The sequence below is a fragment of the Babylonia areolata genome, chromosome 26 (assembly GCF_041734735.1).
Source record: "Babylonia areolata isolate BAREFJ2019XMU chromosome 26, ASM4173473v1, whole genome shotgun sequence".
In the NCBI taxonomy this organism is placed as follows: Eukaryota; Metazoa; Mollusca; class Gastropoda; order Neogastropoda; family Buccinidae; genus Babylonia; species Babylonia areolata.
Window position 1 is genome coordinate 14,130,882 of NC_134901.1, and position 27,739 is coordinate 14,158,620.

General features: G+C 39.9%; 1 protein-coding gene across 1 annotated transcript; it reads left to right on the top strand.

The window, feature by feature from the left end:
* LOC143300637 (uncharacterized) lies at nt 1–27,347 on the top strand. Its single transcript, XM_076614440.1, has 11 exons — nt 1–500; nt 10,167–10,290; nt 11,078–11,124; nt 11,490–11,610; nt 12,520–12,627; nt 13,297–13,437; nt 14,837–15,050; nt 15,622–15,745; nt 16,316–16,483; nt 17,155–17,455; nt 17,996–27,347. The coding sequence occupies exons 1-11, from the start codon at nt 145–147 to the stop codon at nt 18,611–18,613; spliced, it is 2,322 nt and encodes a 773-aa protein (XP_076470555.1). The 5' UTR covers nt 1–144; the 3' UTR covers nt 18,614–27,347.
* The last annotated feature ends 392 nt before the right edge of the window (nt 27,348–27,739 follow it).

Below are 27,739 nucleotides of genomic sequence, written 5' to 3' on the forward strand. Positions count from 1 at the left end.
AGGTTAAGCATGCGCAGTAGCTGTTCGCTGATTCTGGAAATTTGAACGACTTCCTACCCTTGTCGGGTAGTCGTGTCTTGTCAGGAAACCATCTGGATTTTAAACTTGCTGCTGCTGACCACAAGGAACCACCAAACCGTGTTTATGGATCCAAGAATTGCTTGGTATCCACCGGAACACCTGGGACCTGCGCATGATCTATGGACACGAGTGTGGGAAATGCATCAAGGCGTGGACGACATGTCAGACATGAAACCACAGGATTTTATTCCACTGGATGGCTCGACAACTTTCGACCCAAAGCGACAAGTTTTACAGAGCACCAACAAGAATGCCGAGAACATCCAGAATCAAAACTCAGCCCAAAAGAGGAAGCGCGATAACAAGGCTAGCACGTACGGGTTAAGTCAACAGAAAGTCCATTTAAGTGAAGATGGCGGATTGACGCCCTGGACCAGAGACTCGCGAGAGATTTCGTATAGTGAGCCCAGTGTTGTTCGGTAAGTGCTTCTTGTTTTTCATTTTATCTTTTACAGTATTTGTGCTTGAATGTATTAAATGATTTTCTGTGGTCTATGATAAAAGGTGGGTTTTTTTTTCTTTCATTACAGTGCGTTGTTAGAGCGAAACGGTAGCATGGTCGCCAGTCTAGGTCGCCGGTGTGACATTACAAAACGGCTTCTTGACATTCATTCACAGTAGACAGTTTTAAGTCAGCGACAGGTTGTTGCACAACCTATCAGAAAGTGTGTCAGCTCTGGAGCAGCAAGTCGGGCAGTACAACTGAAATATTAAAATTTCATCCATCATAAACCAGGTTAAGAAAGCATTCTCAATGAAAATTTAAATCACGGTGAAAGGGTCGACCACTGCATATGCGGTGAAGCGGAGGGAGTGAAGGGGGGATAACTGTGTAGTGTTTGAGCAGACGACTTTCTGAGAGGGGCGAACAGTGCGTTCTTTGCCAGCGTCGAGATGGCAGGAGTTGCTACCGCAGCAGAAGTGCTGACGCCTTGAAAATGTAACCTTTTATCACGCGCTCGTAGAATAAGAGAACAGCGGATCTGATCCTAAGACTAGATAGAATATCTTGCGATAAGATAGATTCATTTATTCTGCTTGAATTGCTGTCTGCTCGATTCAAAGTCCTTTCAGTATAAATCGCTGTCTGCTAGATACAGAGTCATTCAGCTGGAATTGTCTGCTAACCAGTGAAAGGAAAAGTGGCAAGATTGCTCTCTTTTGACTTGGACGAGTTTCTTCTTCTTCTTTTTTTATTTTTTATTTTTTATTATTATTTTTTTTAAATGTTGGTCAATTTCACTCTTTTTTTTTTTTTTTACTTTTTAAAATATCTTTTCTTCTTCATTTCCAAAGAAATTACAGACACTGAAACAAACAGATAAAAGCAGATCACTAGGAAATAATGCACAAAATTATGTATTAAAGAGCCTGATTGGATGATATTTGAGATGTGGTATTGGTAGCTGGTGTGAATTTGCAGTCAATAGTAATATTTTTATTTTGTCCAGGGAAACACAAATTCTTTTGTCTGAAAAGCATTGATTTATCAAAAAAGGTGACAATTTATTCTTACTATCTTAGTGAATCATGATGAAGAATATAGTTCTGGAGAGTTGAAGGCTTAGGGCCAGTGTTAAAAAGTTCAGAATGTAATCGGGTAAATTTCAAACCAGTATAATGAAAATGTTTTAAATCCATTTTGATGAGTCAGCGGGCAGGGAGGGGAGGGGTTGGGGGGGGGGGGGGGGGGGGGGGGGGTGGGTGTTAGAGGTGACATGTATGATGTATGCCCCTTAAATGGTCAATCCTTTTTGTGATTTTCTACAATTCCATTAATTTTAAGTTTATATCTCATTATTTTGGCATATGCACCTTATGTCCCTTCTCCTCTCCCCCCCCCCCCCTCTCTCATATTAACAAAATTATTATTGTTGTAATGGTTATTGTTGTCACAAGGACAGATTAGAAGACTAGGCAATGCCTAAAATCTTTATCCTTGAGAATTAAGTTTTTGAATCTCTGTCTCTATCACACACACACACACACACACATACGCATACACACACACACACACACACACACACACAAATATACTTTGAGACACGTATACTTTGTTTTTATGTTCTTTCCTCTCTTTCTTCCTTTTGTTCGGCAAGTTATCAATATGAATTTTTTTTTTTAATCATAAAAAAAAAATTGACAGTTGTTTGATGTTTAGCTTGAACGCTTTTGAGCTTATTTTCATTCTGTAGTGCCTCCTTATACTCATATAGTTTTCTTTTTATATATAAATCTTTAAACAGATGAATGCTTGCATGAAATGTGTACATGTACACACATTTGTAAACACATTGATTTATGTGGAGTGATAACCCACTAACCTGTTTACCTTGGAAGCGAGAGAATCTGAATGCATGGGATCAAATCCCACACTCACCAGTATTTTCTTTCCTTCCTTCCATTAAACCTTGAGTGGTGGCCTGAACATAGTCATTTTGATACTGAGGTCCGATGTGTTGCATGCACTTAACACATATAAAAGATTTTAGGGCAAGAAAAGGGTTGTTCTTGTTAATTCAGTAGATTTAAACTCTACTTTCATAGGAAAAACCAACTTGTACACAGAAAAATTAAGAAAGGGTGGCACACTTTGTAGTGACACTCTCTCCCATGGGAGAGCAGCCTGAATTTTACTGTGAAATTTGTTATGACAGAGTAATACATAGTCTTGTTTCTTCTTCCTGTAGTGTAACATGACCAGCATCATTTACTTCATCATGTTCATGAAGTATATAATTGCAGATAAGTAGGAAAAATGTGCTGTGGAGCTGCCACTCTAGTTGGTGGTGGGTGAAAAATCTGGATGTACTGTCTGACAAAATCTGACTGATGGTAAATACGAGTGAAACTTGTAAATTCAATAGATTTAAGCTTTTGGGGATAGGAATGGTTGACACTGGCTCAGAGTTTGTGTTGTGTGATAAAAAAACAAAACAAAAACCAATGTCCTTAGGCTTGAAGATATTGACTCTCACTTTAACCAGCAGGCAGGCCAAGAAAGGGGCAAGGATTATGAATAGGTTGTGTCAGCGATTCTGTTTCTCCTAGTGGGCTGGTTCTCATTACCGAGTGTCAGCGGCTGATGATGGTGGGAATGTGGGTCACACTGGCCGTGCTGCTGTTGCTCTATCTCTGGTTTATGTGTGCACTGCTGTGTGTTGCACGTGTGAAGGATACATCAGCATGTGCAAGCGGGTTTGGGCGGAGGGGGAGCTGGCAGTCTGTCTGTGGCTCGCTCTGTGGTTGTAAAGCACTACCTGTTGTTGACTTCATTCCAAGGCAGCCAGCAGGCTGGTAGGCATTCCATAACGCCTCCACTTTCTTCTTCCACAGGGGAAGATGGGATTGGAGGGGAAGAGGGACTGTAGAGGTAGTCATGATTATTCATAGTCATAGTTATAACCATGGTCAGGTGGAAGTTATCTGAAAGCTGATACTTTGGGACAGTATTTCATTTGGCAGTGCTTTGGCATTGTGTTTTGTTTGGCAGTATCACACTCATAGTTACTGAGACTCAGAGAAAGCTTGTAGATGTTTAAAACAGTCCATCCCTGTAGGTTTTGAGTTTAAAAGTGTAATTGTACAGAAAAGATCTGCTTCCTTTGTCACAATAAGAAAAGAAAAAGAAAAACAAAAAACCCCACAAGAAACAGTCTGCTGCAGTATCTTTCTCTGGTGCTATGAGTTTTGGTGTCAGCTGGCTGAAGTAAATTGAGATGCCATAGTTGGTTTGGAAAAAAAAAGAAGAAATAATTAGTGCATGTGTATGTGTTAAAATATATAGTTACCCCCTGCTTTTCTTGTTTTTTTTTTTTTAGACTGCCTTGCTAAACAGTGCAGATTTATTTACATTTAACTGTTTTGCTGCACTTCAGCAGTTGAGCTGAGCCAGTTGCGCGGCTGTTTTCAGCTGCTTTCTTAAGAGAATAGAGATGAAATAATGTGATTAGGTCTTTAAAAATGTTAATCTTTGTAGCGGGGTTTGGGAGGAGACGTGCAGATCCGTGCATACACACATGTGCACTTGGACACACTCAATCTAGTGGGCATGCACACTCCAACACACACACACACACACACACACACACACACACACACACACACACACACAGAGATCATATGAAGAAAAAAAAGGAAAGCACTGGCAGAGTTATTTATAAACTCCAGAGAGGTCTATGTTTTTCTACAGTGCCTGTAAACTGCAGAGAACGGATAGGGGGATGCGATGCAAACATGGAGAGTGAGGGATGTTGGGAGACAGGGGTGGTGGTTTTGTGTCTTAAGTATTTATTAATATTCTGATTATTCATACAGTACGTTTGTTCATTGATCTGCCTTGGGCTGTCTGTTATCTTTTGGTTTGAGATTCACTGGTTGAGTGAAATAGTCACTTAATCATGTTCATGTTTGTGTCTTTGCATAATTGCTATAGCTTGGATTTTTGTTTTCAGAGATAAGAAATAAAGGATGTTTTGGATAATTTCAGTAATTTCAATTAGTTATTTTGAAGTTCGGGGTCAAGGTCACAGCAATGGACAGGGGAAAAAAACACATCTTGAAAGCATGATGGAGCTTGGCCTTGTATTTGTACTGATGCTGTCCAGCCCTCATTAAACTCGGCGATTGGTTACGGCTGGCTTTTTTCTGATGGAAATCAGATCTCACGGTTACAGTAACTTAAGTAATGTGCCATTCAAATTTGAGGGGATGACCTGTTTTGCAGTGTTCCCCTTCTTCTGTCATTCATGTGGTGGGTTTCATTGGACGTTTTTTGTTTGTGTGTCACTGTGTGTGTGAAATCATTAATCATATGAATTTGAACAAGTTGAAGGTCTCAGGTGCTTTGTTCAAAATATAAATTGAATTGACTTTTAATGAAAACTGTTACACATGTATCAGAAAAAAAGAGAATTGGATGGATGTCATGTTGTCATTATGGGCTGAAACTTGAATACTAATGAAAGAGTTATGCTTTAATCAAAAATTGTCTAGATCATGAATTAGAATGTGTTGTTTACTGGATGTCACTTGCAGCTTCAGCTCACAGTTTCTGTTTTGAAGACGGCAGCCTTTTCTGACAACCCTCACAGCATGTGGATGGGGTGGTCTAATAATAGGGGATGGAGAGACAGAGTTTTAATGAAAGGGATACTGGTTTGTTGCCACTGTTTCCAGACTTCTGTGCAGTTGCATGGCTGTAACCTAGAAAAATGTAATAGAAGAAGGGAGATGGGGGGCACCTCTAGAGCATGTAGCCTCCTATCTCCTTCCTTTCCTCCATGCCCTCTTTCACCCTTTCCTCTCTCCTTCCCCCCAGTTCCTTATGTCTGGAACAGGGAATAAACTATTTTCCACAGTGTGTTGTTGCACTCAGCAGCACTTATGGCATGCCCTGACTGGCTGGAATGAAAGGGTTTCCTTTTAAGGCATGTCTTGCAGTATGCTTGGCTGGTTGCCTTACCTTGTCTGCTTCCTGCTTGTTCCTTGTTTTTGTGACCGTGTGCATGCGCCTGCGCGCCTGTGTGCCTTTGTGAGAGAGAGAGAGATGTAGTGTGTATGTGTTTGCCTGAGACTGAGAGTGAGATGTAATATGATGATGTATGTTGTGTGGAGTATTTTTGTGTGTTTGTGTGTGTGTGTATATAGTGTATTCTGTGACAGGGTGAGACGAGTGCTTTAGTGCTTGTGCATGTGTAGGAGGAGTGGGGAGGGTGGGTGAGGAGGAGTAATGCTTGATTTATAATTTTGTGATGTATGTTTGTGCTTGTGTGTGTGATGGGAGAATGCATGTGGGTGCACACTTGTCATTATATGATTATGATAAGTTTGACATTTCTGCAGGGTTCATTTTGACCCACCCACACACCAAAATGTGTTTCTCAGTTCCAAGGGTTTTTGTTTTTGTGTTGTGGTTTGCTGTGGTGGTTGATGTTGAGAGATGCAGCTGTGATGTATCTTTTTTATGAGTGTTTGCACCCCTCCTTATTCTCAGCTTTCGTGCTCTGTATCATGATGATCTTATTTTGATGTAATTCAGGCAGCCGTCTGCATCTGAGTTAGCTTGTTTTGATGTGATAAGGGCTGAATCCAGAGGGGTGAGGGAGAGGGGTGAAAGTGTGCTGGTGGTGAAGGGGAATGGGGGAGGGGATTTCAGGGGAAGGGTGTTGGGGTGCAAGAGAGATCAGCACCCTCACTTCTACTGTTCTAGTTCCAAGTCCCAACATTATGAAGAATATTTGATTCTGTAACACTTAGCAGTATATATTTTTTCAATTAACATAAGAGTAAGACTATGATTTATAAGAATTGATAGATCCATTCTGTATGCAAAGCCATACATCAACTGATCAAGCACATTTATTATAATCATAATGTACTAGATCAAATATATATACTCTACACATAGTGGTAAGCTCTAATGTTATACAGTGTCTGTCAGTGTCTAGTTCTGCATATATATAGATGATATCCAGCATCTGTGGGGATACGCTGTTGAAAATGATAGCGGTGTACCATCATTTACTAGCACTGCATAAACAATTTTTTTGACAGATAAAGTTGGATGGTTTTAATATGGAAAGTAATTGAATTTATTGATACATTATTGAGCCACACAATTAGTGAATTACAGCTTCAGTCAGTGTTTATCAGAAAAAACAAAGAGTCTGCCAATGAACCATTACATTAAATGATAAAGAACCATAACAACAGAAAATGATTGACCAAAGATGTCAACACAGGGATTGAATGAGATGAAACATGTATAAGTGATTCAGGGTTTAGGTTTTGAGTCATTCATTAGTCATTGACACATACAAATTTGCAATGATCCAGCTATGTGGCAGCCAGTTGGTAACTTGACTTATTGATATATCTTTTGTAGGTTTCTTTCAGTCTCCTGCAATTGTGATTCCAGTTTAAAATTCCAGGGGAAAAAATTGGCACTGTTGTTCCTCTACAAATCCACACCAAGCAGATGAACATTACAGCCTCAAAACTTACACAGAAAAAAAAGTTATGATTGCATATATATAATTATAACTGCAGTGGAACACAGCATCAGTGTGGTTCTCTCACTGTGTGTGTGTGTGTGTGTGTGTGTGTGTGTGTGTGTGTGTAAATGTGTGCATAGGTGTGTGACACAGAGAAAGATAAAACAGATCTATCTGATATTTTGCTTAGACTAGTTAGAGCATGTGCATCAGCACTGTTCGTGTGGTTAACTACACAGGGATACAAACTTGATTCAAGTCACTTGTGCACACACACACACACACACACACACACACACACACACACACACACACACACACACACACACACTACTTATTGTCACTCAGATGCACATGAATACATAACCAAGAAGTGGTTAATTTCAGCAAGAAATCGACCGCCCAACTCAATTTGGAAAACCATCTTTCCTGGCTACCAAATCACAGGAAACATGCAGCTCACACAATGGTCTACTGCAAAGGCGGATTTCCCCAGAAGAGTCATTGCCCTCACATTATATCACACTGTTTCCTGACATCTTTTTTGTGTAGAACATTAACAGAATGAAAACAAGAATTTTAGAAATAGATTAAATTATAACACACACACACACACACACACACACACACACACACACACATACTGTATCACATGTGTTTGAGTATCATACAAAAGAGTGTGTCATACAATGTATAAATAAAAATACACATGACTGTGGTAGAGTTGTGGAAAGCTGCCAATGGGAGAGGGAGCAATGGATGTTTTTGCTGACCAGTTAATTTTGAAAATGGCCATTTGGTTTTGTGGTTAACAGATCAAATGACCCATATGTGTTGAACCAAACATAAACTCTGGTGGTGGTTCATTGTTGTAAGTGACTTATTGTCAAAATAAAGTGAAAACAATCTTTCAGTCTCAGTTTTTATTTCAGGAAAAGAACTATAAAAATTGTGTCAGAAATGATAGAACCCCCGACTTATTCTTTTACAATCATAGACCAGAAAATACAGATTGCACCACATTCTGGTGTGGAGTCATAGCTGACTTGCTTCTCTCCCTTCTCTTCCCCCCTTCCCCATTCATGACCCCTTTCCATTTAAGTTTTAACAGTCATTGCTAGAGTTTTTGCTTTTAGGGGGATGAATTATCTAATGAATTATTCATGATCCTTAAGTTAATGTCTGCCTTGGAACATTTTGCTCAGTCATATTCATGATCATTGTAACATCTTACGCATTTTTCTTGTATGAATCATTCAGTTATATTTTCAGTCATGTGTTTGTGTCTTTCTAATTTTTAAAGAATTCTTTTGTTGTTGTTGTTGTTGTTGTAATTTTGGTGTTTTTAAATTTCCCTTAGGCAGTTGACCAAAAAAATATTGCATGTATTATGATGCAGTGTCCTTTTTTTTCTCTTCCCCAAATCTGTGTCCTTTACCTCCACTTGACAGTGATAGTTAGTCTCTGTGCCAGTCTTCCTTTCACTTTGTAACTATGTCAACTATTCATCAGTGGTCAAACACAATCATCCACATTTTCTTCATGGGCAGTGTAGTAGATAGCTCTACATTGGAATGGAACATCATTGGGTTTTGTTACACACTAGAGAATACTAAATTTTAAAAGAGGGTGCAAATTGGGTTAGCTTTCTCTGTCCCAGAGCTTCCATTTTGAGCAAATTTGCAGATTTCATTGAAAAGTAAAAATTAGATTTAGCTGGGGTTAATGTTAAACAAGATTTCAGCAAGTGGCAGTCTTATTTGCTTAGTGTTACAGTGATAACTGGGAATATTGTTTGTGAGACACTGCTGAAGCTGTGAAGGTTGAAAATGTGAAGTGCTGGTTTACATACATATGTATCACTATCAATGCTTTTTTCATCCTTGTAGATAGATGTAAGATTGGAGGTGCTCTGTGTGAATTGCAAATTTATGATAATGGCAGTATAGTGCTATAAATGTGCTGTGATTTGCATCAGATTACACCATTTTTAATGCACCCTCCTAGAATTTTGGGGATTTTTTATTTTCCTCAGTCAGTGGGAGTCCTGCTGTCCAAGTTGTTAGTCATTGACTGGGTGTGTGGTTGTGTGCGTTTTTTTCCCACCATCTATAATCTATCATTCTTACTGCTCATTATTGCCCATTGTGAAACAAAGGTGGCACAGGCATCATCTTGGCAGGCATAGATCTGTGAGTCTGTCAGTGTCCAGCATATATGTGCCTCAGGTGTGGCGGTCATTCATAGTTCCTGGTCATAATCATAGCTGTGCAGGTCAGTGCCCAGCATGCACCAAAGCCAGACATGTAGCAGATTACAGACTGTCTCAGAGTCTGGCACAGGGGGCTGTTCATTTGTTACTGCACTGGAGCTATTGGCATTTGTGTCTAGGGAGGAGAAAAGCTAAAATTATAACAGATACACTTTAACTTTAAGGAAAATCTTTTCCCCCCACATAACTGATTCTCGATGGCAGTTACAAGTTTTCTGTCTCTTGAAACTAGGAAAGACAGTTGTTCTTGGTTACATCTGTACTCTGGATTCTAAAAGCAAGTCTTGGATCTCATGAGTATTGCTTGGTAGAGAGGTTGTAACTGGAGTCTGATTACTGCAGGTGAAAAGTCATTATTCAGTTAGATGTTTTTTTCCTGTACTATATTATATGTTTAGTATATTTCATTTGGAGATTTCAGCCTTAACTAGTTAAGGTACATGACATTGCTTTTGGTTATAGTATCTTTTGCTGACTTTCATAAGAAATAAAAAATTATTTAGGATGATTTAAGTCGAGTAACATTTGTTTTGTAATCTGAAAAAATTCTGAACACTTAGTCAAAAACACGCACACACTCACCAATCAAACATATTTTTATGTGAGATACTGATAGAGAAAGTGAAAATGGCAAATCAAATGAGATACTAACACAAATTATATATCATGTGAATTATAATACATGAATGTTACAAATTTAGAAAAGCCATTCCCATCAATTGAAGTATCAACTGGTTGACTTGGTTACTGATGGTGAATCAGAAACAGTTGAAAGGCCAGCCAAGAGAATGATGCAGTGGGTGTTTAATCTGTTGCAGGCTGCACCATGAAATCAAGGATTTCTTCCACTACATGTCCCCACGAGGAGAAGAGGAACACATGAGAAGCGAAGTGGTCAGACGTATAGAGACAGTCATCCAAGAGCTGTGGCCTGACGCACAGGTACATGTTGCCATGGGAACTGGAACTGCTGGTGGTTGGTAGCACTGAAGTGTAATGTGATAACTGGGACTAGCTGGAGTGTGGGAGACATGCAGCCTTTTCCAAGTTATAAACAAATCTGGAAACATTCCTTTTCAAGATGTCTTTGCACAAAAAAGACATTCCATGTGTCGATGCTAAAAGCCTATGGATCAATATCTATTTCTTCCATGCATGTTTGTGCATGCCATGCGTGTTTATGTCCCATCATGTTATTTCATTTGTCTGACTCACTGACATGTTATTGCAAAGTGCATTGACTGAGGTTTGAAAGTGCTAAATGAATTGGATTATTATTATTGTAAACTGTTTTCCTTGAATGTTAGTTCATTTTGGTTCACTGGTCAAGAGGGCATACTTGTTTTGTCTTGAAGACATTTGAAATGCTGTGTCACTGTCAGAATTGATATAATGAACAAAATCATGTAAATAATGACACTGACGTGTTACATCATCATTGTGACATATGATCAGCATACATCTTTTATTATAATGTATTTCATTCACCCTTGAAGTATGGGTTTCCTGAATTGCGCAGATGTGCATGCAAGACAGGAAATTCTTTTCCATCAATTTTTGGCTCTTATGAAGTTGTGGCCTTTTTGTAGGCACTTTGAACAGTTCTCCAAATGTCAATTTCATTTTTCATTGTGAACTTGGTAGAGATGCAAGAATGCTCAAAATTGTGTATATTAGACCTTATCCTGTACTGTATTTTATTTTATATTTGTTTGAATGTCTTGAACAGGTGAAGATCTTTGGCAGCTTCAAGACAGGACTCTACCTTCCCACAAGGTAGGAAAACTGAAATGCTGAATGGTTGAAAAAGGTCTTTTTGTGATATTCTGAGAATCCTTAATCAGTTAGTGTGATGGTTTCTTGTCAGCTCCAATACTGGCTATAGTATTATTATAATGTTATTCATTTATTCAGTCTCATCTTCCAACCCAATACCAGAGTATGCCTGCCTCTGTGTGTGTGTGTGTACCTACCTGCCTGCTAGCCTCAGGCAGCATACATTTGACAGTAATGACTGAATGCTGTAGACGCACAAATAAAAGATGACAGTGCTTACATCAGTGATAATAATGTCCAGATCAAGGTGTGTTTAATTGTGATGATATATCCTAACCAGCAGCACACTGTCTGTGTGTGAGCAGTGACATTGACCTGGTTGTGTTCGGTGAATGGAAACACCTGCCCTTGAGGACCCTGCAAAAGGCTCTGCTGGACAAGAAAATTGTGGAACCGGACCAGATCAAAGTGCTGGACAAAGCTTCTGTAAGTTGTTGCTCACTATTCCCAGCATCGCTATGGAATTCCCTCGGTGGTGGTTGTTCCAACTGAAGGCTGTGTTTCCAGATTGTTGAGTCAGAGAAATTCCTTCATCATGGCCTTTGTCAGGTGTAGATGAGGACATTGGTGCTTGTCTATGCATGGTTCTAAAATCCTGTAGTACTGGAAGTCTTAAAAACTTCAGATTAAAATGAATCGGCTCTGTTTACTGGACAAAAACAAGTTTTCAAAAAGGGTATAACATTCTGAGGGTTGGAATAAATATTTTTTGATCAGTTTAGACAAGAATATGTTTCTGTGCAAGGTATAAAAGGATTACTGCCTTACACCTGATCTTCAAAAATTGTGTGACATTTGTCTAAAGAATGATGAAACAAACTATATAATGTCTAAAGAATGGTGAAACAAACTATATAATAAATTTAATCTCAAAATAATGGTGATGTATTATGTTCAGTCATGTATGGTTTTCGCAATAATTAATTCTGGGAAAAAGACACTGATCACAAGATAATTGATATATCTGGTCTTTTGTGTGAATATTCATGAAGGGAAGGGGGAAAAGCAGAGGGTGAGGATGTGAGAGATGAAGAGAGTTTGCAACCTTCAGCCAACCACCAGGTGCTGTACTGATTGAAGCCATGGACCTTCAGATGAAAGCTTGAAGCACTTACCTTCTGGTGGTTGTGCCAATGAATTTCTTGTTCTTTTCTGGTGGTTGTAGTCTGCTGACATAAGAACAGTTGGAACAGCAGTATGGTGTATTGATTTTGCTATGCCAGAATGAACAGAACATCAGAACAGCAGTGTGATGTGTAGATGTTGCTGCAGCAGAACTAACGCAGACACACCCTGCTTACCTCACATGACTGATGAGGGTGCATGGTTGTCCAGGTACCCATCGTGAAGCTGACAGAAGCAGAGACTGACGTGAAGGTAGACATCAGCTTTAGTGTGGGCCACAACAAAAATAACGGAGTGGAGAGTGCCGAGCTCATCAAGGTCAGTCTGTGTGTGTGTGTGTGTGTGTGTGTGAATCAGGCAGTTGGAGAAGTTGTTGTAGGAATTGTATTTGTTTAGTGTTTGTTTTGAAATGATTTCTCCTTGCAGTTTAAGGTTCTGAGAAATCAACAGAGTAGGTCATTGTCTGGACGGGCGCAATAGCCGAATGATTAAAGCGTTGGACTTTCAATCTGAGGGTCCCGGGTTCAAATCTCGGTGACGGCGCCTGGTGGGTAAAGGGTGAAGATTTTTCCGATCTCCCAGGTCAACATGTGTGCAGACCTGCTAGTGCCTGAACCCCCTTCATGTGTACACGCAAGCAAAAGATCAAATACGCACGTTAAAGATCCTGTAATCCGTGTCAGCGTTCGGTGGGTTATGGAAACAAGTACATACCCAGCATGCACACCCCCGAAAGCGGAGTATGGCTGCCTACATGGCGGGGTAAAAACGGTCATACACTTAATAGCCCACTCGTGTATATACGAGTGAACGCACACACACACACACACACACACACACACACACAGATTTTATTTTTGTAATTTTTTTTAATCACAACTTTGTTTTGAGACATTTAATAGAGAGTTTCCACAGTCCCCCTGGTCCTCCTAGATTCCCTTTTTGCATGTCATTTAGAGGTGGTGTATTGATGGTATGTGTGAGCAGAAGTTCCTGGATGACTACCCCACACTGAAGTACCTGGTGTTGGTGCTGAAGCAGTTCCTGCTGCAACGTGATATGAATGAGGTCTTCACCGGAGGCATCAGCTCCTACAGCCTCACCCTACTCGCCATCAGCTTCTTGCAGGTACTCACACCCTGCACTTTGTCACCTGCACCACTTCAGTTTTGCTTTCAACCTGACTAGTGAGAGTGTGTGTATCTTAAGGGGTAATTGTTTGTAAATGGTTGTAGTGCATAAGTAAAGTAGGGGGTATGCCAGTAGCTTTATGTAAGTAATTTGATAAGATTCTATATGGTGGTCTAAGATTAAGCTGAAAATCTAGACTGCTTGAAGAGATATTTGTTTGCTCTTGAAAAGGGTTTCAGGTAAGGTTTCATGTCCAACATCAGTCATTGTGGGGGGGGGGGGGGATGTGGTGTTAACATGCAAATCAGTGCTTTGCAGCTGTTTGAATGTGTCAGTGTAGGTGTTATTTAGTACTACAACATGTTGGGTGTGGTTTCATAATGATCGCCAGGATGACTGATTTTGAAAACTGAAGGTGTAGATGAAGGGAAGTAACTGCACCCTGCTTTTGAATTGAGCATTTTCCTTTGAAACAGTTGCAGAGGAAGGGAAGTAACTCCATTGGTGATTGCGCATAATGTTAACATGTGGTTATTTCTTCACTTTCAGTGACCACATGTCATGTCTGTCTGTCTGGCATATGAGTGATGGCCTAGAGGTAACGCGTCCGCCTAGGAAGCGAGAGAATCGGAGCGCGCTGATTCGAATTACGGCTTCGCCGCCAATATTTTCTCCCCCTCCACTAGACCTTGAGTGGTGGTCTGGACGCTAGTCATTCGGATGAGACAATAAACCGAGGTCCCATGTGCAGCATGCACTAAGCGCACGTAAAAGAACCCACAGCAACAAAAGGGTTGTTCCTGGCAAAATTCTGTAGAAAAATCCACTTCGATAGGAAAAACAAATAAAACTGCATGCAGGGGGGGGGAAAAAAAAAAAAAGGGTGGCGCTGTAATATAGCGACGCACTGTCCCTGGGGAGAGCAGCCCGAATTTCACACAGAGAAATCTGTTGTGATAAAAAGAAGAAAAAAAACCGAAATACTAAATACTTTGTTAGAAAACACAGTATGACTTGTTCAGTCAGTTGTATTTATTGGTCAGAGAATGGAATGCGAATTGTTCCATCAGGTTTTCGTACTTTTACAAATCAATACATTTTGAATGACTACCCTAAATCTTCCACAACACAACTTGCCCCTTGCCTTTCAGATTACATGACAGTTCTGTTTCAAAACACGACTTCCCACTTGCCTTGCAGATTACATGACAGTTCTGTTTCAAAACACTACTTCCCACTTGCCTTGCAGATTACATGATAGTTCTGTTTCAAAACACTACTTCCCACTTGCCTTGCAGATTACATGATAGTTCTGTTTCAAAACACTACTTCCCACTTGCCTTGCAGATTACATGACAGTTCTGTTTCAAAACACTACTTCCCACTTGCCTTGCAGCTACATAGCCGCAAGGACGCCACAAAGCCTGATGCCAACTTGGGAGTGTTACTCATTGAGTTCTTTGAGTTGTATGGACGCACCTTCAACTATATGCGAACTGGGATCCGCATCAAGAATGGTGGGGCCTACATTCCCAAGGATGACATTGTCAAAGACATGGAGAATGGACACAGGCCTTCCCTCATGTGCATTGAAGACCCTCTCAATGCAGGTATGTTTTTGTTGGGAGGTGTGTATATCAGTATGTGTGCTTTATTTTGAAAGATTTTGTTGTTAGGGTGTGTATGGGGGTATGGGAGGGTATGCTAAGTGCTACAGTCAGTTTGTTTCCTTCTTTTTAAGCTTTTTTTTTTTTTCATTTTGTTCTCTCTTTTTTTTCATTTCATTAATTTTGTTTGTTTATAGTTTGATTGAAATATTTCTCTGACATTTCATGTTGATGGCCCAGCTGGCTGCAGAAAGTCTCAGGGCTTTTTATGGTCAGGAATTCATTGTGTTTAATGTCCCATCACACATATTAATGATATTAGACTGAATGTGATTAATTTTTACATTTACATGTTATATGTTTTTTTTTCCTCTTTCAGCAATAATTAAGCAGCAAAACAAACCTCAAAATATGTTGGTTTTTTTTTTATGACAAAAGGTCAGTTCGGATATATATATATATATATATATATATATATATATATATATATATATATATATATATATATATATGCCCTGTGATTGGTCTGTTGATACATGTAACCTCAGCACTGCACTCATGAATTTCTGTGCAGGAAACGACATTGGACGCAGTTCTTACGGAGCCATATATGTGAAGCAGGCCTTTGAGTATGCTTACCTTGTGCTGACCCAGGCAGTGCTGCCCCCCAATGACTACCTGCTGAAAGGCCAGCGCAGGTGAGGAAGGGGTGCTTGCAGGACAGGACAGTCAGGGTGTCTGCTTTGTGTGTGTGTATGTTTGCTTGTTTTGGTGACATTGTTGGACTGAAGTTGTGATTCACTGAGCATGTATTGTAATTGTATCCTCAACACCCCAAAAGGGGCAAAAGAACTAGATTTCTTTTGAATCTTTTTTGTTGTTGATGATTTTAGCAAACAGCCCCATCATGTTTTTGCAATTTTGTCATGGTTAAAATGATTTATCATATTTTTTCTTGTCAGTTTGATGAAATGAAAAATCCTAAACTGTATTGGAAGAACAGTATATAATGTGCAAAGTTGAATGTATGAATGTAATATTGCACATTGACAACTGAAACACAAAGTGCTCACAGAGACACATACATATACATAGCCCACATTTTGAGAATGCAGGATGGCATTGACAGGACAACTGTAATTAAGCCAGAAACATCACATATGTGAAACAGGGTAAAGTGCTACAACTGTCTAGTCATCCAATTCATTTGATTGCCTTATTAGTGATTGTGCATGTGTGTGTGTAACCTTGCTCATTGTGTGACTCAGCATCCTTGGTCGCATCGTGCGGGTGACGGAAGAGGTGGTGTCTTACCGCAAGTGGGTGAAGGAGAAATTTGCAGTGCAGTCACCTGCCTCTCCCACACGCTGCTCCTACGCGGCCATTGTTTCCTCCACTTCGGCTACAGACAACACTGGTGATGCCCAGCAAGCACGGTGAGTGGTCTTTCTGTCGTTCACCCCTCTCTTCATGTCGGTGGAAAGGAGTGGTTTGTCAGTGAAGACCTTTCCCTGGCTGTGATAGCCTTTCTTCCCTCCTCCCCAACCACCACTCCAACTGCTCCAAAAAGTCTTCTTGTGTGATTTGGCCAGTTTGTAGTCTGAATTTAAGAAAACCTTTTGGAAAAATCTGTTATTTTTTTAAAAGTCACGTTGTTGTAGATGAACATGTAATTGAATTGAGAACGACTCAGTACAGGTAAAAGATTTTTTTTTTTTTTTAATTATAGTATGACACTTCTGATCAAGTCTGATTTATTTTGTTTATCTCCCCAAACGAGCTCTTGTGTCTGATCCTTTGCTCTTATTTCTTGAACTCGGAGTATGCAGGTGACAAACAATTCCATTCAACAATTTCGATGCAAGAAAGACATGCGCAAAGGCATGTTCTACGCACAGTTCCACACACATTCATGCAAATAGGGACACACAAGAAAAGTTCATATAGATTAAAAACAATGTTACCAGATTGTGTTTGCAGTGATGTCCTATGTGTATGTTTTGTATTCCACATGAAAAAAAAAGAAAGAAAAACTGATGGAGAATTTCATTCATTTCCTGAAGTCTGACCTGAGTTCCACGGCAGTGTTCTCTCTCTGTCCAAACAGCCACAGCAACAATAACAACAACAGCAACCACCACCACCACCACCAACACCACCAACACCTGACAAACGGCCGGCCCCTGACATCCCCCCCTGACACCCACTGCCCCCTGTCTCCTGACTTCAGTAAGCCGCCTTCCGCAGCCTCTGCTCCCGCCTCTGGCCCCGAGGAGGAGATGGGGATGGGGCAGGAGGGGGTGGCTGCTGCAGACAGTGAGAACTCAGACTCTGGCGGCAACAGCTCTGGGTACAAGTCCTCTGAGTCCAACACGGCGTCTTCCTCTTCCAGTGTCGCTAGCGACTCGGTCAGTGAGGGGTCAGGCAGTTCTTGGGACTGAGATAGGGAGGCTTGTTGTGGGGAGGGGGTGGGGGGGAATGTATTAACAAGCTAACTGTACTTGTTGTCAGTGGGCTATTCTGTACAAGTGGCTATTGTGTGGTTATATCAAGTGTTGAGCAATGTTTTAGTCAAAAGAAATGAAAAAAAATATACCAGGCTTTTTTGTTGATGTTGTTTTTGACAGAGAGCAGGCTGTGTTGACTGTAAGAACTTGTAGAGGCCATAATGACTTGCAATAGTAACTTGGCAAATATATTGTGATATGAATATTATATGCTGTGGTGGGTTTTTTTTTAGTTGTTTTTTTGTTTGGTTTTTTGTTGTTTTCTTCCTCTTCCAGATTTTAGGCTCTTCAAAGATCACAAAATAGTAGGTTGAAAATATGGGTTCTCTTAATTGGAAGAAAAAAAGAAAGAAAGAAAGAAAAGAAAAGAAAAAAGGCAGCCAGATAAAGAAGGAAAGAAAGTGGCTGCAAAATGTGAGCAATGTGTTGCTGTGTGTGCAGGACTCTGAAAGCATGGCAGCAGTGGACACCGCGCAGCAGGCCCACCCCCACTCTACCCACAGTCGCCCCCCACCCTCCTCCCACAAACCCTCCCCAGCCCAGGTCCCTGCCACCACCACCACCCCCGTCCCCCAGACCCAATCCCGCTTTAGGGGCCGGGATCACCAGAAAACGTACAACTCAGTGGTGGGGAGCAGCCCTGCCCGCTCCAGGGACGCCAGCAACTCCAGTGTGGGGTCAAACCGCTCGTACAGCTATGGGCCCCGGCCCTCATCAGCCTACGGGGCGTCCAACATGGGCTACTCCCACCCCCACCCCCACCACGCTCCTTTCGGCACATCTCAGGTGGAGCACTTGGTGCCCTCCAGGGACACGCGACATTCCAACTCTTACAGCAGTGGGGGTGGAGGGGCTGGTCCCCAGCAGAAGGCTTACCCCAAACACCCCCAGCAGGGACACTACAACAAAGTGTATCGCCCTTCGGGGAAGAAAAAACGCAACAACAGTAGTAACGGTGGGGGGAGCAACGCAGGGCACAACACTGTCAGTCAGCATCACCACGGTAACAACCACCACCATCGCAGAGACAACTCACAGCAGAACGGCATGGCCAGGTGATGAAGGTGGTAGGGGCATGGCCCGAGCCTTCATTGTCGTCACTTTCATCCTCATCGCTCTCACCATCGGTCATCATCACGGCCAATCATTTGCCTGCAGCTCTGTGTGGCTTTGCACATTGTGCTGTCCAGCGTATCGACATGTTGACAACTTGTCCAATCATGATGATCACGGAAGAGAAAGTATTAAAAGTGAAATCATGCATCATGACAGTCACTCTCAAAGAATATATTATATATATGAAGATATATCTTTGCTGATCAATGCATTTGATGTGCCGCCCGCACCCCTTTTTTCACCCATTACCCCCACCCCCCATCCCCCCACACCCCCTAAACACCTCTTCTGATCATACTGACAAGTGACATGGCCATCATTGCACAAGTATTCGCTGCCACCTGTATCGTCTTCACTCTGACTGGAAAAGAAAGGACCTGACAGATTTCTGCCTGGTTCAGTAAAGTGTTTCCAAGGGCTGACAACTACATGTTGATGTGATTTGATTCTTGTGTTTACAGTGGCAGTGGCTCCGACATCGCTGACCCTAGTTAAGACAGCTGTGTGTGTGTTGTGTGGTAGTGTGTGTTGACTTGCTCTGTACCCAGCAGTGTCCTGTTCTCAAACTGTTGATAGTGATAGCCTTCTGTAAGGAGACAACCTCATGCTGCTGTTAGTGGTGGATGGGTGTATCGGAAGTTATGAGGCCTCCTCTTCTCTCTTGCCAAACAGCTGTTTTGTTGTCTTGCTCTCCATTGTAGATCAGAGGAATCAGGCTGTAGGATACTCTCTGTTTATCTTAGATCAAGTGAATTTTTATATAATCTCTCTGTTTTAAATTGTTGCATAACCTGGTGCATTCAGAGCATACTTTTACCCAATGAAGGTATTGTAAAGGTCTGCGCTTAATGGTGCTAGGTTGTTGTGTGTGGTGGTAATTAACTGTGTTGTCCTCCACCAAGCTCTACAGTGTAACAAACAAATGCAGCACAGCACAGCGCAATACAAAATCATACCACAGGAACATTGTGATTCAATGCAGTGCAGTACTCGCAACATCAACTTTGGGAAAAACTTGCAAGAGTTGTACTTTTATAGTTTTATACCTGATTATTAGTATGCCGTCTGGCAAAATTAGCATGTCCATGCAGTTACTGTTTTCTCTCTTGGTTTTTGTCAATTCATTGGAAACAGCTTGTTGTTTAGAAGTCTAGGCACATCTCCTGGTGTGATAGATAATCAGTTTCAGGGTTTAGGCAGCATCAGCATGTAGTGCTAGAGGTGGCTTCCTGTTATTGAAAAACTGGATGGGTTTTTTTCCTTGCGCAAGGAATGGTTTGTCAGTGACACTGTCACTCAAACATTTTGAAGGGCACATTCCTTTCACTCGTCAGCCTCCCCCTCCCTCTCCCCAGTTGTGTTTTCTTTCTTACCTCCCCCCCCCCCCCCCTGCCCCTTCCACAACCTGCACCCATCTCTCCACTTCAAATAAGAATAGTTATATTGTCAGACAACTTCCAGTTTTTTGATCAGATATAATTTAATCTGTGATGATTTTTAGTTTTGAACTTTTTTTTAATATTTATATAATCATTTAGTTAATCTTTATTTAGACTGACTGATCACTGCTTCTGGTTAGATCTGCTGTCACATGATTTTTTTTCCTAGAAGAAGCAATATATTTTGACATCTGATCAATTTAAAGCATTATTTATTGCAGAATTATTTCCTGTTCAAATTTTGTGTGGTGAGGGGCAATATATTTTTGTTCCTTTCAAAGATACATCTCTGTTCTTAGATGCCATGCCGATATTTTTTGTTCATGATGTTTCTTGCTTTTTGAAAAATGAAAATTATTGGAAATGGTGTTTATTAATAATCTTTTCAGAAACTCCTGCTGTGAAGAAAAGAGCAGTCAGTTCGGAATTTTGTTGAGGTTTTGTCTCAATTTTAGTCGTACATGTTCTTTGTTTGTTGGTGTTTTTGTCATTTGTTCCCCTCTCTCCCTTTTACATTTCATACAGGTATTGCTCCTACAGCAGTGATGTATGTGTGCTGGGCAGTTGTTGGTTATGAGCAGAGCAGAGTGGATGGGAGGATGCTTACCTTAACACACAACCATGTACTTGGTTTTCAGCAGGACAAAGATGGTGTGTATGTCTTGGCAAAGCTGTTACCTTGATTCTACTGATTCCTGATTTCTGCACCGTGCTCTAAACAGACTGTGGTGATGGCAACATTGCAGGTTTTTTGTTATTTGGAAAAAAAAAATTTTAATGGGTATGGTACTGATCCCCTACCAAGTATGAATGCTTCTGTAGAAATAAAGAAATAAATCTACTGCAGGTTACCTATTTTTTTGAAACGTGAAATCAGAACTTGGTTATGCAATACATACTTGAGAGACTAGTAAAGACAAAAACAGCAAGGGTAGAGAGCATTTACAGCTACATGGCTGAGCCAGTTGAATAGATACTGCAGAGCATGAACCGAGGAGAGGAAAAATAGGTTTTTATTCATTATCGGACACAAAACGAGAACGCCAAAGAATCGATAGACAGGCAGAAAATACAAAAAAACTTAGCCGTATGCAGTGGACAGGAGCAGGAGTCAAGATGGCTGCTGGAGAAAGAGGGCGCTAGTCAGGGATGCAGAGGGGAGGTAACCTACTTCGGGAGGTTATCAGCCGTAGCGACTTTCGTTTTCTCCGCATAGGCAGATAGTAGTTTGCACAGGAAAGGAATCAGACCCCTGCTGGAGTCTGCACTAGTGGATCACGTATGTATGTTATATAAACGTAATTTTAGGAAGAAAATTTCCTTTCTTTAATGTCAGTGAATTTTGTGTCAAGCTTTAAAGAAAAAACAAAAGAACACGGATGCTAATTTGACAGGAAACATGATTTTAATTCACCTTTTAATGCAAACACATTTCCATTTATCTTTATAATAAGGAATATGTTAACACACCTTATGGTTTACCCCATATTTTAAAAAAATGGATTACTGTGTAAATTTTATATCAACTTGTGTTAAAAAAAAAGATCACATCTTGGTTGTTGGAGGCATATGATTTATAACATATCTTGTGGAATTTTTTTTTTCTATTGACTAGACAAGGGATAAAATTGAGTCAAGATGAGCATTGAATGGTGGGGAATAGGGGCCAGCAAGGAGGGAGCAGGGGTTGGAGGGGTGGGGGTCAGGAGGACAGGCAAAGGATAAGATAGGTAAGTTGGAATGAATTGGTGTTCCTGATTTCTTCACGCAGTTTGTCCTTCACATAGTTCCTTATACACCAGTCTCTCCTTTCAGCCCACTCCCCTGTATCAGGCAGGCGCACCAGAAAGCACGGTGATTTGTGCATGGTCGGATTAAGACATTGATCTCATAGTCATATCTCACGCCGCATTGACGCTCGTTTGCAAAAACTGAATTTACTATGGCCTTCGTGTGGATTGCTGTTATCAGCGAGAGTTAGGAATGTGTGATATTTTCATCATTATGTGTATGTCTGTCAGTGCATGTGAATGTGAGAAAGAGTGAGATGAGTGAGTGAGTTGTTATTAAAAAGCATATTTTTCCCCTTTTGTGGATACTTGTTCTGTGCCTGCACTCGGTTGCCATCGTTCATCTTGAACAGTTCTCTGAGGTCACATGAATGATGGAAATTGAAATCATGTGTGGAAAATGTCACTGTGATAAATCGCAGCTCATGTGTGTTATGTTTGAATGATCTTTTGTGGTTCTCAGTAGTAATCTGTTATATTTGGACAAAATTATTTCATACAAAAAGAAACCATTCACAATGTTGGAAATCAAACAAGTAATGAGAGGAGAGGAGATATGGAACTGAATATAATCTCTTTTCTTGTTCTGTCTGTCTTTTTCTTGGCAGGGAATAGGGGAACACTTTAAATAACATACGTAATATCTTCTGTCCTTAAATATAAATCTGTGAATATGGAGAAGTATCATTACAAAAAGTTTGTTGGTATAAAACTTTTTCAATGTGGTCGTTACTGGCCCATCAACAAGCAGGTTGTTCAATGAGGAAGGGTATCAGAGATTGACTTGAAACAAGAATAGTTCACTTGTGTGACAACATGATTACATATATTGTTTACAAAGAAATAACATCTATTCTCCAGCCTGCTGTCTGCATTTTCCTTTCTGGCAGCGATAGTACAGCAAGCTGATTCATCAGAATAAGTGAAAATGTCCCACTGTTGGCTTTCAGTTCTTGTATTTTTCCATCTGAAAGCTTTCTCTCCCATTGTTTCTTGTATTTTGTTCTTGCTGATTTCATCTCTGATCTGAAAGCATTACCTCTGCTATTTCCTTATATTTTGTTATTGATTATTACAAGTTGTGTCTACATAGTACTTGGCATGACACAAGACAGGTAAGGAGGTAAGGAGTGGTGGAGTTCCTTCCCTTCAGTTTTTATTGGTCCTTGTCATCATAAACTTGTGAGAGACACTGCATTGTTAATGTTATTGTGTTATTGTGATAACTCTTTGTAGGTAATTTCAACTTCCAACACTGTGATGGTTTATTTGAAGATTAATCAGTCATGTAGCTGGAGTGAGGTCCACCTTGTAGCAGTAGCAATTCAGTTGTTGACTAATCAACAGCTGAACAGCTTGGGCAATTCTTTTGGCTTGTGGTTCACTTGTGGCTTGTCAGTTTTACTTTTAAAGGCAAAAAACAACAACAACAAAAAAGTTAAACAGAGATATAATTTTGTATCCTTGCAAAAACAAAAAAAAGTTTAACGGAGATATAATTTTGTATCCTTGCCAAGGAATATTTTTTGATTCTCACACACTCTTACATTGGAATTGTTAAATTCAAGACGAAAAAATTTACTTTAAAAAATATATGAATATTTTAAAGTCCACCATTATTTTTAGGTGCAAGTGTACATGGTTTGTAGGGTTCAAATCACATTATTGTTATGACAGAACTTTCAGTTTGTTAGTGATCAAAAGTCATATGTGGGTCTTGTATAATTGCAGGAATAAGGATTTGAGAATGATATGTGTATGTGGTGTGAGTTTGTCCTCTTTTGCGCAGCTGTAATGTTAATGGACATTCCCAGTAAACTACAAGTAGTGTGAAAATTAAAATCAGCTTTCACACTCTTTGAAAGAGACATATCCGTAAGCCATTGCTGCGTAGCGTAGTTTTTTCTCTTTTCATCCATATTAAACATTTTCTAAAGATCTTTCTGTGTACCATCCATCCTTGTTTCTTCCTTGAAAAAAGAAACATTTAAACGACATATATCGAGATCTGAAAATCTGAACAAGAGTTGTTTGTTTAACATTCCCATTCAGTCTCTGTCTCTGCTTCCTTCTCTGTATCTTTGTCGTTTCTTTCCCTCTCTCCCCTCCTCCTTTCTTACTGAACTTGTCAAAGGCCATTTGTGAAAGGAAGGTGACATGACAATAATTTATAGAAACTTCTCCTCACTGACACTTGTGTGATGTGCGTCTGAATCCTGGCCAGTAACTGGTAGTATTAGCATTTATTGTGGAAGAAGAATGAACAAAGTTTGGATGATGCGTTTCTCATGAATTGAGATCATTTTAGTCTTCTGCAAGAAAAGGAAGCTTGGAAGAGATTGACTTTAGATAAGTGTGAAGCGTAACTTAAGTTGTTGAGGTAAATGGCAAGAATTACTTTAATGAATTACTTTGCATCAAAATGATGTTTGCATGATGTGAAATGCCTGGTCATATGCTAAAGCAGAGCCGTCCTTACACTATTGAAGGGTATCTGTTGACGATGGTATACATTTGTACACTATGCTGTATGTATCAGTTTTGATTAAGAGATGTGTAGAAATGATAACACACAAGCATGTGAATGTTGTGATGTCATCAGTAGCATTCCCCTATGGACCTTCAGTTTTACTCAGCTATCCCCCCCATACCCCTACGTCCCCCTTGAGCAGTGTCTTTGAAAAACCTTCATATAAATCTGTCTTGGCTATACAATAAAAGGATGAGGGTTAGGTGTTTGGAAGATGTAAAAAAAAAAAAAAAAAAAAAAAAAAAAAAAAATATATATATATATATATATATATATATATATATATATAAGAGAAAAAGAAAATTAAAAAGTCACAGAACATTACAAATGACCCTGAAATGCCTAAATGTAGCAGTAGGTAATGTGTGTCTTGTGAGATTTTGTTCAGTTTGTGTTTGCATGTAGTTAATTAAAAAAAAAAAAAAGTAATCAAGATAGTTAGAACAATAAAATCAGTAAGACCCCAATTTGACTTATGGCTTTCTTCAGATCAGTTTTTACTAATGGTGGAGATTAGATGATGAAGATAGCTGGTTTCCCCCTATCTCTGTAGCCTTTCCCAAGGTGTGGAGAGCAGCATTGTCTTCAGCTCCTCTCTCATGTCATGGTGTGTTTTTTGATTTTGAAGCTTTACATTAGGGTTTCCCTCTACGCCTTAGTTTTTTGTGTTTTTTTTTTGGGGGGGGGGGGGGGGGGGGGGGGGAACTAACATGCACACTGGATTATTCTATTCCTTACATGCAGATGACGTGAAAAGGAATGTATGCAGTGTGTGCCTCTTTCTCATTGTCATGTGCAGTCCCGGCTGTACAGATCTGCAAAATAGCATGTCATTTTCCATTGGCCCCCAGTGAATAGACCCCTCACATTGTTTTTTTTATGGTTTTTTTATGGTTTTATTTCTTTACTTATTAACAACAGTTCTATGTCCTGTTGTTTTTGTTTACAGTATGTGTCCACCCTGTCCTCTCTCTCCGTTTACAATCCTCATTTCTTTTTAGATTTTAAAAAATTTTTTTTTTTAATCATAATTTGTACATTTGTAGGGTGGAGACATGATAGATGCAGCACGTCATTTCTATGATTAATGATAACAGTGTGTGTGTGTATGTCACAGAAAGAGAGAGAGAGAATGTGTTTAAGTATGTGCCTGTGAGTTGTGGGTCGTATGCAGGTGAGAGGGAAGTTGTGAACAGGTGTAAATATTTTTTTGCCTTCTGCTTGATCTGTGAGCAGATGTTTTACATTCTTTAGTTGGGTCTGAACTTTTTTGTATGTATATGTAAATCACTCGGTGCACAGAATGATGTCTTTGTTTTCATGCTGATTGTGGAGGGATGTTTGAGGTTGGAGTGGACTTGTGGTGCTTGTGCAAGTGCATGGGTTATACATTCATGGGATGAACCTCTAGTGTGTCAGGGGGGATTGGACTGCATTCATATGAATGATGGAAACTTTCACACTGGCATTCACACACTCATTACCTTTTGCCTCTGGGACACACACATACATTGGTCCTTATTACATCTGCACTTTAGGATTTTTTTAAGGAAACATGTTGTAAATTGATTTCAGTTTGTGAACTGCTCATCAGAGTAGGTGTACAGTTTGTACATTGTGTGTATGCTGTCTAAAGATTTTGTACATATACCACAGTGGTGCATTTGCAGTTGATCTTTTTTTTTCCTTTCTTTTTTGTTTTGTTTTGTTTTTGTTTCTGATTGAACAGTTATTCAGTATTGTTAACATGAAGACATGTTTTGACTAAGACATGTTTTGACAAAATCTGGTGTTTTTGTTTGTTTTTGTTTTGTTTTTCCTCTAGGTAACAGACCAAGAACATGGTGACATGACTTAGACAGTTGTTGTGACCTGGATTTGTGCAGTACTTTGTGCCCCCTGAACTGTAGTGGTTATGTTGCAGTGAGAACAAAATGCTTTGCCTTGAAAACTGGTATCTGCCATTGGAATCCTGCCTCGAGAGTAGGTCTATATGAAGACATTAACAGAAACAGGAGGATGGCAGGGTGCACTATGAGTGGATGAGGAATGAATAATGACGATTCCTTTCTACTGTGTTTGTTGGGGTTCTAGGAACTGGCATGTTGTCCATAACGAAAGCAGAATGTTGACCAAGGGGCACTTAGTAGTTGTGTTTATGATAACTGCTGATTTTTTTTTTTTTTTTTTTAAAGCAGAGCTAGAGCTTTTGAAACCTATTTATTAAAGCAGTTTAACCCCTGCATTTCTTTAGCAGATTGTAACTTGTGATTGGACAAAATGAGAATGTGACTTGAATTATAGTTCAAAAGTAACGAAATTAAGAATGTATATATATATATAGATAGGTTTTAAACCAGAGGTGAGAATTTTGGAATACCTGTATAAGAGGGTTGGTTTTTTGGGAAAGGTTGGCTGTGTCAGACACTGGAATGAGGTCTTAAACATGTCATGAACTTTTCCTGGTGAATCATTGATATACCCTTTTTGGAATAGCTCACTGGAAATAGAATGTGGTGGTAATTTGTTTTGTTCAAAATAGGTGCCTTGCTTTTGGTATGTTTAGAGGTTTGACTCATATCCTCAGAGAAAACACTACAATTCAAAAAGCAGGAGTATACAGCAACAAGCGGTTGTCAGTCTTTCCCAGTTTGTAAGATTATAAATGTTTGTTGTATTCAGACATGGAATCTGAGATGGAGTTTTTTAATGGGCAACAAAGACAAAGTTATATATGTACAAATGTTGATATGCTGTTATGAAAAGAAAACTGCTTAAAATTAAAAAGTTTTTTAAAATTATATTTGGTTTAAACCAGATCAGAATGGAAAACATCTCTGTCAGTGAAAACATGGAATCGACTGCTGTGCCTCCCTACCCCCTCCTCCTCCTCCCCCCACACATCACCCCCCCCCCCCCCCCCCCCCCCCCCAAAACATACACAACCTTTCTATCTGATTGATAACGGTCCCTTCTCTCTCGAGATTGGGTGTTGAGTGCATGATACAGGACCAGGCATTTTGCTGATTTTTTTTTTCTTTTTAAAGAAAAGATTTGTGATTTTTAGTATTTGAAAAAAAAACCCCCAAAAAACAAAAAAACCAAAAAAAAAACCCAAAACAATTGTAAGAAGTGTTTTCTTAGCACAGGCATTAGGAGAGTGAGACATTGTACTTTTTGTACATAAGTTTGTTTTTCCCACACATGACAGACAACACCCTGATCAGATCTTCTGTTTCACTTTGTGCCAGAAGGGATGCGATTGATCAGTGACTTGTACATAGGTGCCGTGGATGTATACATTAGGAAT